The sequence below is a fragment of the Notothenia rossii genome (genome assembly GCF_949606895.1).
Source record: "Notothenia rossii genome assembly, chromosome: 11".
Classification (NCBI taxonomy): Eukaryota; Metazoa; Chordata; class Actinopteri; order Perciformes; family Nototheniidae; genus Notothenia; species Notothenia rossii.
The window spans coordinates 8,414,785-8,431,911 of NC_136910.1; the positions used below are offsets into that span (position 1 = coordinate 8,414,785).

General features: G+C 41.2%; 1 protein-coding gene across 1 annotated transcript in view; it reads right to left on the minus strand.

Moving 5' to 3' along the window:
• Window positions 1-256: 256 nt before the first annotated feature.
• wdr90 (WD repeat domain 90) overlaps window positions 257-17,127 on the minus strand; it is a 26,406-nt gene continuing 9,535 nt past the window's right edge. Inside the window, 24 exon segments of the mRNA XM_079658461.1 lie at window positions 257-822; window positions 924-1,008; window positions 1,122-1,238; window positions 1,731-1,874; window positions 3,300-3,430; window positions 3,663-3,831; window positions 4,123-4,245; window positions 5,540-5,711; window positions 6,405-6,528; window positions 7,234-7,402; window positions 7,911-8,101; window positions 8,502-8,658; window positions 9,270-9,391; window positions 9,978-10,080; window positions 10,165-10,247; window positions 11,109-11,261; window positions 12,040-12,165; window positions 12,270-12,310; window positions 12,401-12,534; window positions 12,751-12,879; window positions 14,648-14,809; window positions 16,036-16,166; window positions 16,558-16,688; window positions 16,976-17,112. Coding sequence (XP_079514587.1) covers window positions 665-822; window positions 924-1,008; window positions 1,122-1,238; window positions 1,731-1,874; window positions 3,300-3,430; window positions 3,663-3,831; window positions 4,123-4,245; window positions 5,540-5,711; window positions 6,405-6,528; window positions 7,234-7,402; window positions 7,911-8,101; window positions 8,502-8,658; window positions 9,270-9,391; window positions 9,978-10,080; window positions 10,165-10,247; window positions 11,109-11,261; window positions 12,040-12,165; window positions 12,270-12,310; window positions 12,401-12,534; window positions 12,751-12,879; window positions 14,648-14,809; window positions 16,036-16,166; window positions 16,558-16,688; window positions 16,976-17,112 — 3,192 coding nt within the window. The 3' untranslated portion in view covers window positions 257-664.

Here is a 17,127-nt window from a genome sequence, read left to right on the forward strand (position 1 = left end):
ACCTCTAGTGTTGCTTTAGGAAAAGCAACAGATTGTTAAAATCGGGGTTTATTATAGTGTCTATTCCTCAGGGAGATCACAAGGAGACAGAGTTATGTGTATTAAATAACAATCTCACAGCACAGACAAGAGAAGAAATAGACAGGATCATTTAAGCCCTCACAAATGATGTTTATTATAGTGCCAGAAACAATGACTATGGCAGCCTCCCCCCTTGTATGTGTGTCTGCACCATCCAATCATTGTGAAAGTCATCTTGCATTATAGTTTTTTATTTTGCATGCTGCTTTTTATTTAAACCCCATGCCATCCTTCAGCAGCCCACAAACCATAATTCTATCTACAACTGAAAAAATATATAGAAATAACAGCAACGTACCATTATACAAATCTTAAATTTACAGTAAGAAAACCTTACAAAAATTATCAAAAATGACAAGAAACTGGGCATACAAATCAATTTCTTAAAAATTGTAATATAAAACCATGCACGTAAAAAAAAAATCTATGTGGCATATGAACAAAAAACCTCTCCACAAATTATAGCTCGACTAAAATAAGAAATAAATAAATATGGAACAATAAAACTACAGAAAAAACCCATTTCAACTAGGCACGTGGGAAAGAGGATACAACTACAAGTGTTAGAGGGTGAAAAAGGCCCTCAGAGGTCCTGCACCTCCCACAGCAGGATCTCATTATAAGCTACAGTGAAGAGGAGCTTCCCTGAAGGCGAGAAGCGACACGTCTGCAGCGAGTCGCTGTGCTGCAGGAAGTCCTGGAACCTGCCGCTGGACGACTTGATCAGCTTCACCACCCGCCCTGATAAGAGATTAGATATATAGTGAGACATCAAAACGTACCCTTCTTTAATATAACACATTACTTGAACCATATGGTGACACATCATTACAAAACTTCACCTTTTGATCCCACAGCGATGAGTTGGCTGTGACAGGAGAGGCTTAAGCATGTGGCCCAGTCGGGAAGGGCAATCGTTTTGATTATCTGTAGTAGAAGAAATATCATTTTATAAGAGGTAACACTCATTTCTTCCCTCTACAGTGACAGGAAACAGCACACACAGTGGTAGAGGAGGGAAGCAGGGGGAGCTGTTGTACCTGTTTCTTTGCCAGGCTGTAGAACGACAGCTCTTTCTCCACTCCATAGCCGGTGTAGACCAGCAGGCCGGGGTCTGCGGGGCAGAAGGCAGCCAGGCTGGGAGGTGGGCTGTCATCCTATATAGCATCAAATATTTACATGTATTAGATGTGCAAAGGTCAAACTTAGATTGAGCTTCATTCGGTAGAAATATCCTAAATACACTGCAACAAAATGCTGAAAGAACGCTGAAAGAACGCTGAAAGAACGCTGAAAGAACGCTGAAAGAACGCTGAAAGAACGCTGAAATCTCAATAGACACCAAGAATTTAGAATAAAGTAGGCTCTTAAATGCACATGTGTTAGGTTCGAAGCGCTGAGCCTGTCACTTTCCTGAGCTAAGACCCCAAATCAAGAAGCTCATTTAATTGAATCCTGTGAAATGACAAATAACATTAGATTCAGCAAAGACAGTCCTGAGTATTGAATGAATAAAAGGGTTAGGGGTTAATAAGTCCTAATGAAGGCTAATATGAATTTATTTGAGATGGAAGATAGAGTATCTTTCAACATTTGGAGGTACATTTGTTGTCATTACCATGTACTACTACTTAAAATAAAAACTGTACCCCGATATAGGCGGGAGCAGGAAATGTCAGCCAGTCAAGTAGATCACATTTGTCGTTCAGCCAATCAGCAGCCCACACACTGACGCGTCTGTCAGCACTGGCAGCCAACCACATCTCCTTTCCTTCGAGTTTGAGATTCTTACACTGAGGATTAGGAGATAAAACAGGCGTCAGTTCAAACTAAGGAAAAATATCAAAAATGGCAACAAAGGAAATCAGAGCGCACATTTAAATCAATGTCAGACCATCATTTGTATAGGATGAAAGCAGGAAACATGTCAAGAGCACTTGTACTCGAGGAGCCAGATGCCACTTCATTCTCCAACATACAATATCTGATCAATTGAAGTGCATATGAAAAGATCAACAATGCCTCTCGAATTGGAAAATCAGGCTGCTATTGATTTAAAATTCTGCATGAAAGTCACAATAATACATTTGTATTTATTTATTTTAATCTTTTACTTGGCAGGGACAATGCACAGTAATGAACACTGAAAATATTCAAATGTGTCAAGCGTAACAGTGCCAGATTTAGCTTTGAGCTCATTTCCATCCGCAGTCCCTCACATAATATATTTAAGAAAATTACATTTTACAAACATAGCAAAAACAAAATACATGATATGCAAAAAGTGCAAAAGAGCAAGAGCAGCATACACAAGTATTTATGACATGGTAATACAATATAGCAGCAACGACAAATGACCAATGGCACTTTCATTTAAAGTGATCTTACAGTATAAAACCAGCAGTGGCGAACCGTCAGGGCCTTCAAGGTATTCAGAGAATACCCTGGAACACTCAGATAAAACCAACAAAAAATCGATTTAATTATATAAATAAAATGTATATAAAATGAATAATTGAGAATGGTATCTGTGTTGCTGATCTGTAATATTAGTGTTACGTTGATTTGTTTGTCCTTCTCGGACCATGCACTACGCATTTCAGTGGTTTTGTGTTAGAAAAGAAAGCAACCAATCAGATCTTGTTCTGGGTCTCTGGGTAGAATATCCTTCAACCAAGGTATTCTACATCCTTGATCGAATGCCCTGGCCGTTGCACTGAATGAGAGCGTACGTTTGGACTGACAGTTTGATCAACCAATCATATATTGATTTGTAGCCAATGGGCGTATTCTTTCAGAGTTTCCCTCGGTTCCAGGGTACTCTAGAAGGCCCGCTAGTTAACTGGCTCGAGACAGAGGATCTAGATGAATGTGACGAAGCAATTCATGCCGTTTTATTGTTTTTAACGTTGAAATGGCAAGTGCAACAGGTGAAGATGAAGTTGTTGCGGAATGAAGGGGGGGGGCAGCGGGGGGTGTGTGTGTCTACAGAAGGTCCAGTTGTGATAGACACGGTTCGCCACTGAAAACCAGTAGTGTAGTGTTTAAACGATAGGTGCAGAAAAAAAACTGTGAACTCTCAGGATCATATTTCCTATTCGATTGACTTGTATCCAATCGGAGGCCATTCTAACCTCTAACCTTCCTCTGTGTTCCTGATGGCTGCCATGTTGAGCAGTGTTCAAGCTTTATGACTTGCTCTCATTCAGTGCGCTCACCTGTTCATTCACACACTGGATGGTGGTAATCGGGGCGCCTTTGTGATCCCGGATTATACGAATAGTCGCTCCATTCATCGGGCTGCTGACAGCCACCAGACCATTCTTCCCCGCTGAAAGGATCACATGACCTGTAGGGGGGTTCGGGTTATTAGCTTCAAATAAGCCAAACCATGTTAAGAGGTAGTGCAATAGTTTGAAATCAGTCAAGTGCTACAAGATTGTATTTATTATTTGTGTTAATTGGCCAAGGTGAAGTGGAAAAGGGCGGTTTTCACTCTGTAGGTGCATGGCTCTTCTCTCAAAAGTCAGTAGCACAATCATCAAATGAAATACATTAAATACAGTACAGTAAATTCTCACCGTCAGCTGAGTACTGGATGGCAGTGACGGCCACTTGGTGAGGATGCAGCTTCATCTCCATCTCTGAGGAGGAAAGCCTGAAGATCCTCAGAGTCCCATCGCTGTATCCTCCAGCCACACATGCACTCTCTGTGCTGGAAGAAGGGCTCCAGCACACACAGCCACAGGCCTGAGGCACAGAGAGGAACAGGGGGGCAATATTTGAATAATGTTATGATCAAATCAGAATATATTTGTGTTTCACCACAATATTTAAATGTGCTATGGAGTACAAACAATGGGAGACCGCCAATCAGTTTAATTCCTTCACTTAATATAACATTAATCTCTACCCGAGAGATAATTGAATTGAATTTATTTTAAAAATAAAGGAAAGATGTACAGTCTTAGATCCTCCATGGAGGTGCCCATTAAAAAGCAACAAGCTCCTTCCATACATTAACTCAGAATACTTCTTCACCTGGTTGAGCACCTGGAACTGCACCACCAGCTCGTTGCTAGGCGCCGACCACACCCTCACACTGCCGTCCTCGCTGCAGGTGGCAAAATGTCTCTCGTCAGAGCTGAACACCACATCATTCACCTGGAGAGAGAACACACACACACACACACACACACACACACACACACACACACACACACACACACACACACACACACACACACACACACACACACACACACACACACACACACACACACACACACACACACACACACACACACACACACACACACACACACACACACACACACACACACACACACACACACACACACACACACACACACACACACACACACTAATTAAATGTGTTCAGTCGCATCTAAATATAAACTTAATTTCATGGACAGAAAACTGGAAGCTCGAAATGGAACAATTGTAATTAAATTGGTGTTCATCGTGCTGGTGGCCTTTCCATCAGTACATTTGTATGTCAGACACAGCTGGTAATTGCTTCCCTGCTGTTTCTTTGATTTCATGATTCACACCCCTATGTTCTGAAGAGCTACAATCTGCCTGTAATATGAAATACCCATATCCTCACTTTTATGTGTGATTGACAGGCTGTTTATGCAGGTTCCCACTACATACATTAGTATTTACACATAGCAGAAAATACAGAATGAGTGAATCACTGTCTCTAGTTTCAGCAGCATTTCAGTGGAGTGGTACTAACATTCACCTTCATGTACAGTATTTAAAGAATACGGCAATAGTTTAGGCAAATATCAAGTCACAAGATTGGTCATGAGAGAGTAATGCTTTGAATTAAATTAGAATGTGATACTTAGCATCTCATGCTGGTGTAAATGCCAATTGTTTTTGTAGATATCTGGCCAGATAATAAAAATGTTGAACAAATGATGGCGTTGGATTTCAGAGGTTCACCAAACTCAATAAGATTTAGTCCGTATATTTAATATATATCTGGGCTGAATGTCATTACGATAATTGTTTTTAGATTTGAATAAAAGCCATGAAAATCTACTTTTCGCAAGAGTAAGAGTCAGGGGAGTGACTGAATGTTAATATAGAATTTCATGAAGTCATCTCATGGTTGTTGAAGTATGCTGAAGTGATGGACAGTAAAACTGAGACTTAGACCTAAGAACCTCAGATTTTAGGTTTAAAATGATTAAGAAAATATATGCAGTTCCTATTTTGGCATTACTCACAGCAACAGTTTTGAATTGGGGTTGATACTCTATTTGTAATATATATATTTTTTACTATTATAGCCATAGCAGTCATATTAATGCAGACCATGCCATGAAACTATAAGGAATAAGGTGAACAACACACACTAATCCCAGTTATAAGCTGTATGGAGACACAGGATGTGCATATGGTTTCACAGATCTCTCCCTGATACCTGGGTCTTGTGCCCGCTGACCAGCCGGATGCTGCTGCAGTCCGACCAGTTGATGTACCAGAGGGTTCCCGCTGTGGTGCCAACGATGCCCATGTCCATCGAGGTATCAAACGCAGCGCTGACCGTCGTCCCGTCCAGCATTATCTCCTGCTCCAACACCACCGAGGTGCCACTGAGGGACAGAACAACAACAATGGGCAGACATCATCACTTAAGGATGAAATGGAACCGTATTTCCACTGTTTTGTTTGCTCGTTTAATCATTAACATCAATCAGTCAGGTCTAGCAGAAGGGAAAAGCCTCATAAAACTGCATTAAACCACTATATATAGTACAAAACATACTTTGGGTTTTGCCATTCAAAATCCACAAATATAAATACTTATTTGTCATACTGAGTGTGAGTACCTCAAAAGCAATTACAAGAAATAACACATTTCTTCACGATGCTCCGGGTACTTTACATTGAAGGAATTTTGGGAGAAGTGGAACATCCATCTTTCCATGAATTACCCTAAATGTGCCGTTATTGTATCTCAAATTGCAGGCCTCCCTTGAAAAAGAGATTGTTGAGTTCAATGGGATTTTCACCTGGTTAAATAAAGGCTACAAACAAACAAACAAATGGAAAACACCTACCATTATGATGAGGTACAATGGTAGGTTCAATGATATATATTATGACCTTATAACATTATGTTATTGTTGCCCTAATGCAAAATGTTATATAGACTGAAATGAAACAAAGCAGGTGTCCCACCGTGTGTGTAAACTGTATCCGGACGGCATCAATGCATTCATGCCACAAAAGAAAAAAGTATACGGTCTGGATCTCCACAGGAAGAATAAAGCTGAGCTACAGACCTGTCTTCCCCGCTGCAGACCTTTTCCTGAGGCTTCACGCCCCGAACAGCTTCTACCTCCCACAGACGCAACCAGCGGGTGTTGCTGCCCGTCAACAGATGGTTCCCCCGACACAGCAGCACTCCTACATGAAGACACCAAATCATCCCATTGCAGCTGGTAGAAACCCCGGACCAGAACAAATGCAAGCCACAAAATTCAAAATGACAAAAAGTGATGTTTTAGGCATTTAAAAAAATTAATAAACCATGAATACAACAGAAATAGCTTGAAGAGAATAACACTTTTAATAATAATTCCTTATATTTATTATAGTGCTTTTCCAGAGCTCAAAGCGCTTTACAGATGCACAGATTACACACATATCAGACATGTAACGGTCATGTACTGTGGACAATACCCACAGGAGGAAATTCAGTTGAAGTGTCTTGCCCAAGGACACAACGGCTTTACAGACGCAGCGGCGGCGGGTTTCGAACCTTGATCTGATGATCAACGCACAGCCCGCTGCGCCACTCCACCCAGTACTTTTGTAGCAGACTCCTATAGCAGTCAAGCCTCTATTCCCTGATGTTTTAGCTTCACACTGACATAGTAACAGTTGGACAGTGTCAGTGTGTAACTATGGAAACATAGTTGCATTGAGAGGAACATTTTCAAAGGAATTGTGGGTAAGATTTTTCCCCTGTGTTAATAAACGACGCAAACGTTTAGTAGTCAAACACTATTGTGAATGTTTTAACTGTAAGAACAATAAAAACTATTCAGCAAAAAATTATTATGTTATCCAAATTAAATGGTTAGAAAAAACCAAAAGGTCTATTCGTACCAATCTCTCCCTCATCGGCCTCCCAGGTCATGAAGCAGCGCTGTGTGTTTACGTCCCAGACGCAAACGTGTCCTCGATTGGTGGCGGTGAACAGGAAGGAGTCGGTGTGGTAGCACAGCGCCGTCAGCTCCACCTCGCCCACCTCTGAGGGGGCTTTCACCCTCTGCACCTTCGGGTGTGAGGGAGATGTCAATCAGTACCCAACAATGAAAGTACAGAACAAATACTTACCCAATCAAATATGTAGTTCTGAAGTATTATGCTAGGGCTGCACGACATGGAAAGAATTACTGATGGTGATTTTTTTTTAACGGAGATTTCAATCGTGATATGATTAAAAAATAACGGAGGGATTGATCATTTTTGCATCATTATTGTTATTGTCATTGAATTTATTTATAATGATATGGTGTGTTTTATTTAGAGGATCCGTACCAAACAAAGGTAGTTAATCAAGTTTTTAGAATGTGATTTGTAGGCCGGGACATCTATGCAACACCACAATCAACAATAGTGATATTTGTATATACTTTACTGCATATTGCACTAGCCCATATAAACATTTCAATAAAATGCTGATTAATTGTGCAGCCCTATTAAACATAGTTTCAAAACACTTTTCAAGGCAACAACGTGGATCATCAATTATGAATCATGTTTTCTCTGTGGTCCTTTACCTTGAGGTCTACATCTGAACCCTGTGTGTGGATCAGGCCGAAGAAAGCCCCCTGGCGGCCCACGCAGGCCAGCTGGCCGGCTGCGGAGGGGTTGAACGCTGCGTCATGGAGCGGCCCCGACACACTCACACTGGACAGCAGCTGGAAGGTTTTACTGCTCCACAGAGCCACCTCTGGCTCAGAGAAGTCTCCTACGGGGCGAGAATCAGGGGTCAGTAGAAGCAGAGTCACGTGGTTGGCCATGGCTGAAACATTGTCCTAATTTTAAGAATTTAACTGACAGAAAGAAGACGAGTCAAACTTTTCTATGAATTACTCACAGGAAATGCAATTTGATTGTACTCTAACTTTGCTGCAAGGTAACTAACTTTTTTTGCTGAAGCCATTTGCTGCATTAAAATCACATTGGACAGTTATGATTTATAAAAAGGCAACTAACTTCTGGAACTCTATATTTTATGCATGGTACTCTGGGACCTGTTGTACACAACTACATTTCCTGTTCCATATCAAAACAGGTCTACAATATTAAGGGTTGCCACTTTATTTGGTCATGACAGTTGAACGCAATCTAATTCATATTTGACTGACCAACAGAGAGAAAGAAGCGATCGTCCCTTGAGAAGGCCAGACTCTGCACCGCCCCCCTGTGGTAGGAGATGGTACTCCGACAGGTTCCATTCTGGACGTCCCAAATGCAGATGAGGCTCCTGCTGGCGTTACTGCCTCCAGCTGCTGATGCCACCGTCTGAACAGGAAGCAAAACATACACACAGCACTTTCAATTTATATTACAACTCCATTAGACTCAGGACTAACTATGCCGAACACGAGAAAGCCTGCTTCATAATCCTTGACTTGTTGGGCCCAAACTTTGTGGAAATGTCATTCACAGACATTAGAATCAATAGCTTTTGAGAAGACTTTTAGAAACCCACAGACTATGTGGGACAAAGACATCAATTTAAATAGAACCACTTGCTTTAAAACTGCGATGACTAAGCCTTGTAGCCATTAACAACCCTGGTCCATGGTTATCAGTCACATCGAAAGTGTCAACTTCTGTTCTATAAGAAGTCTGAGTGGTAACACCCTCCCATGGCAAGTGCTGAACACAAAGTGCTCCCACAGCATTGAATAAACCAAGCAGTATATCAAAGTGTCAAAATCAATCTTTCTCCTGAGGAAGACATGCCCTTTTTTGTCCCCTGTTGAGAATGGACTGACAGTGTAATGCATTGCCTGAATGGAATTGTCAACCAGCTAATGTAGCCAATTTTCTTTCATGCTGAACTTACCGGCTGACGCCTGTTAAGTCAATCACTGTCAAATAACTGGGAAGTGTGGAACTAAACGTACCTGTGCATCATGTGTGACTGCGAGACAAGAGATCTCCTCGCTGTGGCACTGCAGGTGTCTCTGAATTCCTGTGTGAAGATACTCCACCACCACCACGCAGCCACACGAGTACGCAAACAAACCTGCAACAGAAAGCCATTCCTGATCAGGCAAAGCAATAACCAATACATTTGTGTAAATCAATTTAGAATACGTTATTCTATTAAATCTTGCTTTAGTTAGAAGTTAAGACTATGAAGCATTTTAAGTTGTAATGTTTAAAAGCCATATTTCATATTTTTCAAATCTGAACATTGATTAGAATGAGATTCAACATTAACCTTTAAGAGAAAAAATATATATTTAAAAATAATACAGTATAGATACGTATACATTTATTATTCACTAATACTAGGAATATTACTGCATAACACTTTAAAGCAATAACCTGGTTTCCAGCATTGATATCTTTATTAATACAAAACTGTATATATTGGAATATACATATGTTTACATATTTATTTTATGTAGTACAATGTGGTTAAGTTCTTAAGTTCATATTTATATTTTTTGTTTATTCTAAATAGAGCAACATGAAACCCAATTCTCCCCCAGGATAAATAAAGTATTCTGATTTGTATAACAACAAATATTTAGCACTTGGATTTGACGGACCGATTCCTCACAGTTTTTGATTTTACTTTCAATATAATAGTATATTATAATAACCTCGGTCAGGGCTCCACACCATGTTGCTACGGCCGTTTCCATTGTAGCCGATGACTGCTTTCAGCTTTAAGCCCTCTTCTCCTGCCTGAGGAGCCACTGCAGCCTGGATCAGAGAGGACATTAAGACAGGACCGCAAACAAACCAATACATCCAATTACTGCTGTCATTATACAAAGTGCTCTCTACCTGATCCAGAGTGGAGGTCTTGAAGCGTGGAATAAAGTGCCTGTAACAATCAGGACGTACTGGCTTCTTTCCTTTCAACTCAACTATATGGAAATGTCACATAATTAGAGATAAATACATTTGAGAAAGGACAATTGTGCCATTAAGAAGAAAAACTAATTGCAGAAAGAAGTTAAGCTTTGGTAGTTAGTAGGGATGCTCCGATCGGTCGGCCGCCGATCGTTATCGGCCGATATTCACTCTCTGCTGATCGATTGGTGCTCTCTATAAAGGCCGATCAGCAGAGCCGATAACATGACACTTTTCTCCGTGCGCGGCAAAACAAGCTCGCCAAAATAGCTTCACCGGTATTTTAAGGTGTCCGAAAAAGACAGTAAAATAGCGGTATGCAACGTGTGTGAAGCAGAAATCCTGCAGCTCCGCCCGCTGTGACGGACCGCTGAGCGGAGCGAAACACACACTAAGAGTTAGACCCAACACACTTCGCTATTTGATCTACCTCTGGAACAAGCTAAACTAGTTATACATATATTTATTCTTCACCGTCGGGTCACTCATTACTGGATCAGCGAGCTGCATGAGACGATACTGACGGGCTGTCAGGAGAGAGAGGGAGAGAGGGCTTCCGCTAATTTCTCCCGTGTTATTATCCAAAGTTAATGTAAACTTGAATAATGTACTTCATTTGAATGTAATAATTATGTTGGTAGTTGTTGTGGAAGCGCCAGTGAATGAGCCCCATTAACTGAGTTTTAAACATCACTTTAAATGGAAGCTCCCCATAGGCCCCGCCTACACTGCGTTACTATAGTTACTACCCCAGTTACTAAACTATAATGGAAACGCAGCTTAAAGTGAGCCTGGCCTACCAAGGCCAAACTAAGCTGTGCTAAGCCGAGCTAGGTCCTAGCTTTAATGCAGAACAATGCAATGAGGCCCTTTACCAGCTTCCGTAAGACTTGAGTTGAGTGGAGATGTGTGGGTCAGCTCTGTGACTCTGAGGAAGGAGGATGGAGGTCTGGGGTCAGAGGAAGGGTCTGCAACTGAAGCGGGGGGGACTGTTGGGGAGTCATCACATATCGACAAGGAGCCCAAAACTGCAGGAGGGAAACAGGTGAGAAACGACGACTCAGGGTTCAAATAAATGATCATTATCATAGCTCATTGAACAAGTATAGCAACACATGCACTCTTGAAACATGTGTTGTGAGTAAATGTTTTTTGTGTTTCTAAAAGAAGTGTGTTACATGGCATGAGACATTTGTTTTTAAACTGGAGATTTCATTAGACATTTTGTTGTACATCTATACATCACATCAGCAGGCATACTTCATTGTATATGCAAATAAAATCAACAAGCTCATGAAAATAATTCAAGTCTTTAAAAAATAACTTATATAGGAGCCGGAAAGGCAAGTCCTGAATAATCCTGAAAGAACAATACAATCATTTGGTTCAACCTTTTCCTCCTTCAGGTAAAAAGAAGTAAACAGTGTTTGAATTCCTCATAATGACGTATCAAAGGAAAGTGCTTTTGTCAACTTCTGAAGAGCTTCATAAATGGCAGTTACAATTGAACAGTTTTTCAAATCCATATTGGCATTTGAGAAATGACATTCAAGAAGCACACAAGGAAACACAATAAGTGTTGTGAGTGATATTTCAAGATTAGGGTTTAATGAATAGTTACAAATCTACTCATTTAAGAGGATCATTTTTGGTAAGGTAGATTTGTCTTATTTTGTTCTTGTGCTACTGGACAGAATTTAGCAAGATGAAGCTACGAGTGAGTGTGCTTTCAAAGCTAAGCATACAGATAACAGTAGATAGGGTGTGTTTGAAGGTCATTTTAAAAATAGAGAAAAAATAACTCGCCCCCCTGGTCAACTTGGTCGAGGGTGCTGATGTCGAGTCGTGGTGGCGGAGAGGAGGGAAGAGGAGCCGTCCGTCGAGGCATCCCATTGGACAACCGAACTCCATTCACTTCAGTGTGTGGTTGAGCTAGGACATGAAAACACAAGACAAACAATGTATCACAACAAACAATTGAAATCCATTGAATCTGATTTTATTGTAGCATTAATACAACATTTCAATGAAATTACCTGATTTAGGAGCAGGGGTGTGTCTTATTACCAGAGGTGAACTGTGAGTGAGGACAGAGGGTTTCAGATATTCTGCCAATAAAACGACACGGTGTAACACACGGATAAAAACATGCTACAGGGATTACTACCGGCTGTCAGTCAAAGAGTCGACAGGAAGTGCCAGGAAGTCCCAAAGGAAGATGGCGTCTCCCACTGAGACCACGCCCAGTTGGTCGGGGGTGAAGCCCACCTGGCGGATTGGCTGACTGTGGCCGATAAACATCTGGGTGAAAGAAACACACCTTTTAGATCATTATGAAACAACATGAAACACTAATACTCCCACTGATCAATCAAAATGAAGACAATGTACTTGAATGCAACAGATACATCATTACATTGTTCAAATCATTTGTATTGTTTGTTTAAAATACAACAGAACCTGTAGTTTATTTTCCAGTGACTAATACTTATCGTAAACTATAAAATGTTTAACGACCTGTGAGTTTATATGGAGCTGCATGTTGTAATCCCACACTTTGACAGCATTGTGTCCCGCCGTCAGCAGGAACCGACTGTCCTCACTCACAGCCAGGGACGAGCACTGGTGTTTGTGCACCTTGGACACCTGTCGGGACAGAAAGACAGTCACAAACAAACACTGGTTGGAAAAAGAATAACATGGTTGCGTAGGAACAGAAGTGTACATATTAACACTCTCACTGACGTTGGTCTACTCTATTTACAGACATATCTTACACATTTCCTTCAGCAGACACAGCATGAAAGTACTTTCAGGTAATTACCTGTCAGACCCTCTCAACAAGTCCCGTATTGATTTGTAGTACTAACATAGAATTACGTTTATTTATATAACACGTTGTTGAATAAATTAATAAATACATTTGCCAAGATGAAACATTACAAAACTTATAAGATAAGCCTTCATTTTCCATAATTGATTTATCAACTTTGAATACTTTTTAAGACCCCGCGGACACGCTGAATAAGCCATTACGAGGCATTTTTGATTAAAAGGAAGAAATACAAATACTGCCCCAAAAGTAATTAAAGTTGGCCCTTTATAAAACACATTAAACTTAAAGCCTGCAGAAAAACAAGACGATGTTGTAAAAGAGGAAGATAAGAAGAAGATTAAACTTTATTAATCCCGCTAGGGGGAAATTCAGTTTTTTAAAGACCTGCCATGTGGTAGAGAATGTTAGAGTAAGACTGAATAATGACAGAAGGCATCACAGGGTTTTATAAATGTGTCCTTATTTATATATAATAATCTGTCTGGTGTATATGTGACCTGCTCCATCGAAATCAATCGCATTGACCGGAAGACACATTTTGAGTAGTATACACTGTTGGAAAGAGGAGATAGCTTTCTAATGATATCAGGACTGTTTTTTTACTCCAAATATTAAGCTAAATACGTCACATTATAGAATGACTGGCACCGAGTCATCATTTTGAGAAAAAGGCCTTCAAAGTTTTCTCTTCTCTGGAATCCATCGATCTGATTGATTATTAGCAAATGATCAAAATAGTCCGGAGGGTAGATATCTTCGTTTGGATTACTGGTCTGGGGGAAGCTCGCGAGTGTGTGTGTGCGAGTGTGTGTGTATACGTGTGTGTGTGTGTTTGTGTAGTTTTGCGTTTGTGCGTATTGTGTTTGTTTCCCGGGGAAAAAACTCACGAGAAACACCGGCTGTTGTTATGTCTTCTGTGACGTCAAGTTACTCCGTTCTCCGCTTGTAATTATGCCGTTACTTCAGCTTCAAAGTTGCATTCATCATCTGAATTTGCCGAAACAAGTTTAATATTCTGAAAGCCAAGACTTTGTTTATTTGAAATCAGATGAAAACAAACTGTAACGGACCCTGCCGTGTTATCTATGATTACTATACGCCTTACATTCATAATTGCAGCCGGAGGGAGGGGGGGGGGCGGCGCTGCGGAACAGCAGAGTGCGAGTGAGAGCTGTCATCTTCCCTTAACGAGCTTCAAACATGTATTTATCGTGTGATTTTGGAAATAAAAGTTTCATATTCTGAAAGCCAAAACTTTGTTTATTTAAAATCAAACAAAAAAAACCCGAACCCCGAAAAACTATTTTTTTACGCAAATCCACGTTTATTTTGAAATGAGCCGTTACGACTTCCGACTGATTTCGGTAGAGCGGGTCACATATAAATAAACACCTTAGGAAGCAGCTAATCCATTTGTAGACATAAAGTATTTTAAGAGTGATTTAGTTTTACTGGGAGACAGTGAAGAGAAGTAAGAATAGGAGTGATGTGTAAGTATTCTGGTTGGTTGCAGCATGGAGTTTATTTAACGTGATCAAACACATGTTCTGCTAATGTGTCAAGGCTTAGAACAGTTACCTCTCGGAGCAGGCGGCCTGTCTTGGTGCTGACCCAGAGGATCTTGTTAGAAGATGTGGCGACCAACAAGTGTTCAGTGGAGGCCGGAGAGAAGCAGACCCTCAGAGCAGAATCCAGCCGGGGGCTCTGCACGTCCAAAATACTCACATCTACATGGAGCAACTAGAGGGAGGTGGACGGGGGGGACACAGGAAGAGTAAGACAGAGGAACTCACAACAACATCACCTCCACATTTCAGGAGATATTAACATTAGAAGTTGTCGGATATATTACATATTGGTTAATCAGTTTATGTATGGTGTATACAGAAACAACTGAGCGTTCTTTTTCTATATGACTCAAAGAACAGGTTCATTTAAATGCGAAAAATACTTTAGATGAATCGTTTGGATTATGAATTGTTATGCTCAAATGTGTATGAACAGATGACGATTGCAAACAAGCCACATGTAGTTGTTATGTGGAAGGGGAGGAGGGATGGGGTGGGCAAGGAACCACGTCGTATTTTCTCTTTTTGGTACCCTTATTTATATCATTTGTATGTGTATATTTGTGTCTCTCTGTACAGGTGACTGAAAAACTTGAAAAAATTCCAAAAGTTAATTTTCCAGTGACACGTGGTGCCTCTTGCTCATCAGTGAAGATGATATTGATTATGAGATGATTACGATTGTGAGGGAATAATTCTTCCTTACTCCTAAGATATTTAACCTTATTGCCTGTTGACGTTTACGACCAAACCCTGGCTCTGTTAGCTCTCTTAAGGAATGGGAGGCTCCAGCTATCTTGATAAACCAGTTCAACTCTCGGTCACGAAATGGTTTACGGCTGTGGGAACGCTGGCTTTCTAAGCTCCACAGATGTCTACGCCTCCCCAATATGCTTATTAACTCTCTGTAAACTAGTTAAAAAGGTCTATCGAGAGATAGGCTGATCAGAATTGACATGACAACCCACCCGTGCAGTCAGAACCTTTTGCTGCTGTGACTTTTGATATGAATTCTCCAGCCGTTTGACTTGTAATAAACATCATTGTTTGACATCAAAGCTCCAACTCTCCTCATGTCTCCCTGAGTCCTGACTCTCCATTGCTGCAGAAGTTTCCCTTACAATGATGAGATACGATAGACTGTAACAATATTCCGATGAAAATGAACTACAAAGAGTAAGTTATAGCTAACGTAAGGATTTAAAGAAAAGGTAAGCTAGTTAGCCAGCTTTCACACATCCCCGTAACATCGCTCTCTGCCAAACATAGAGTGAGCTGTTCTAAAGTTCTAGTTTAAGGTAAGGATGATGGTCCCTCACCATTCCTTCACAACCGAACCAGATCTTAATGTAATGGGCGTTGGGACAAATGGTGTGATTCCGACGTTGTGTAAGGTACCTCATCCAGAGAGCGCGAGTCAGCGATGGTGACGATGTACTCCGAGGGGCCGATGAAAGCCAGACAGCAGCTGTCGCTGCTCACAGCGAGAGCGTCTGGAGCGTGCTCGGTGCCTCGAGCCACCACATTACCTAGCCAATCAGGAACAGAGGGAATCACACAACAGTGATGCTGAACATGGCTGCCTGATAAACTGTGATTCAAACTGGTGATGGAGAAGCTCGCAATATCAATTGATAATACACAACATATCAGAAAGTGTGTTATATTTTGAAGTGTTGTTTCCATTGTGAGATTTCGAATGGTTGTAATTATGGAATGTAACTGAGGTGTGTTGTGTGTCTCGCAGTTTCCTCAACGGCGTTTTTCACACAAGTTGCCCATGTGTCTGTGTCTCTTAAGAGTCTGGCACTGTGGGAAATGTTGTCTTTTATACTTCCTTGACTACAGAGGTCACAATTAGGTGAACATATTTGGCCACTTTTCAAAACAAAGACCGGCTCTAACAGTGTGCATACATACACACAACTCTGATCACGTTGAGGTCTTCCTCTGTGGCGTTGTAAAGTGCCAGAGAGCCCTGAGAGTCAGCGCTGTACATGAACTCCCCGTCCGGTGAGAAGGCCAGACCCACCACTTCACCTCTGTGCTGCCTGTATTTTATTGTTGTGAAGAAAGAAAAAACAGAAAGGACATGAGAATAAAAGCAGCCATTACGCTCTCTCTCTCGAAGGACAGCGTCTAAAAGCTTTTCTATAATGCATCGCAACAAACCCACAAAAACATCCTTGTTTGAATTGTAAGTGCATGAGGTGCATCTGATGTATTTTCACTTGCCATACAATATCATAGTTACGCCGCCCACACAAGCTTTTAGAATCCCAGATAAAGAAGTGCTCTCAGTGGGGGAGCTTGAGCTTTGACGTTAGTTCAGACGTACTTGTGTTCAGCCAGCAGCTTGGCAGCGGAGATGTCGAAGACTCTGACGATGCCGGAGCTGAAGCCACAAGAGAAGACCTGCTCGCTGGGATGGAAGGCCACCGAGCAGGGGCTGTCCTCTGACGCGAAATCATACAACTAAGCACAGGAGAC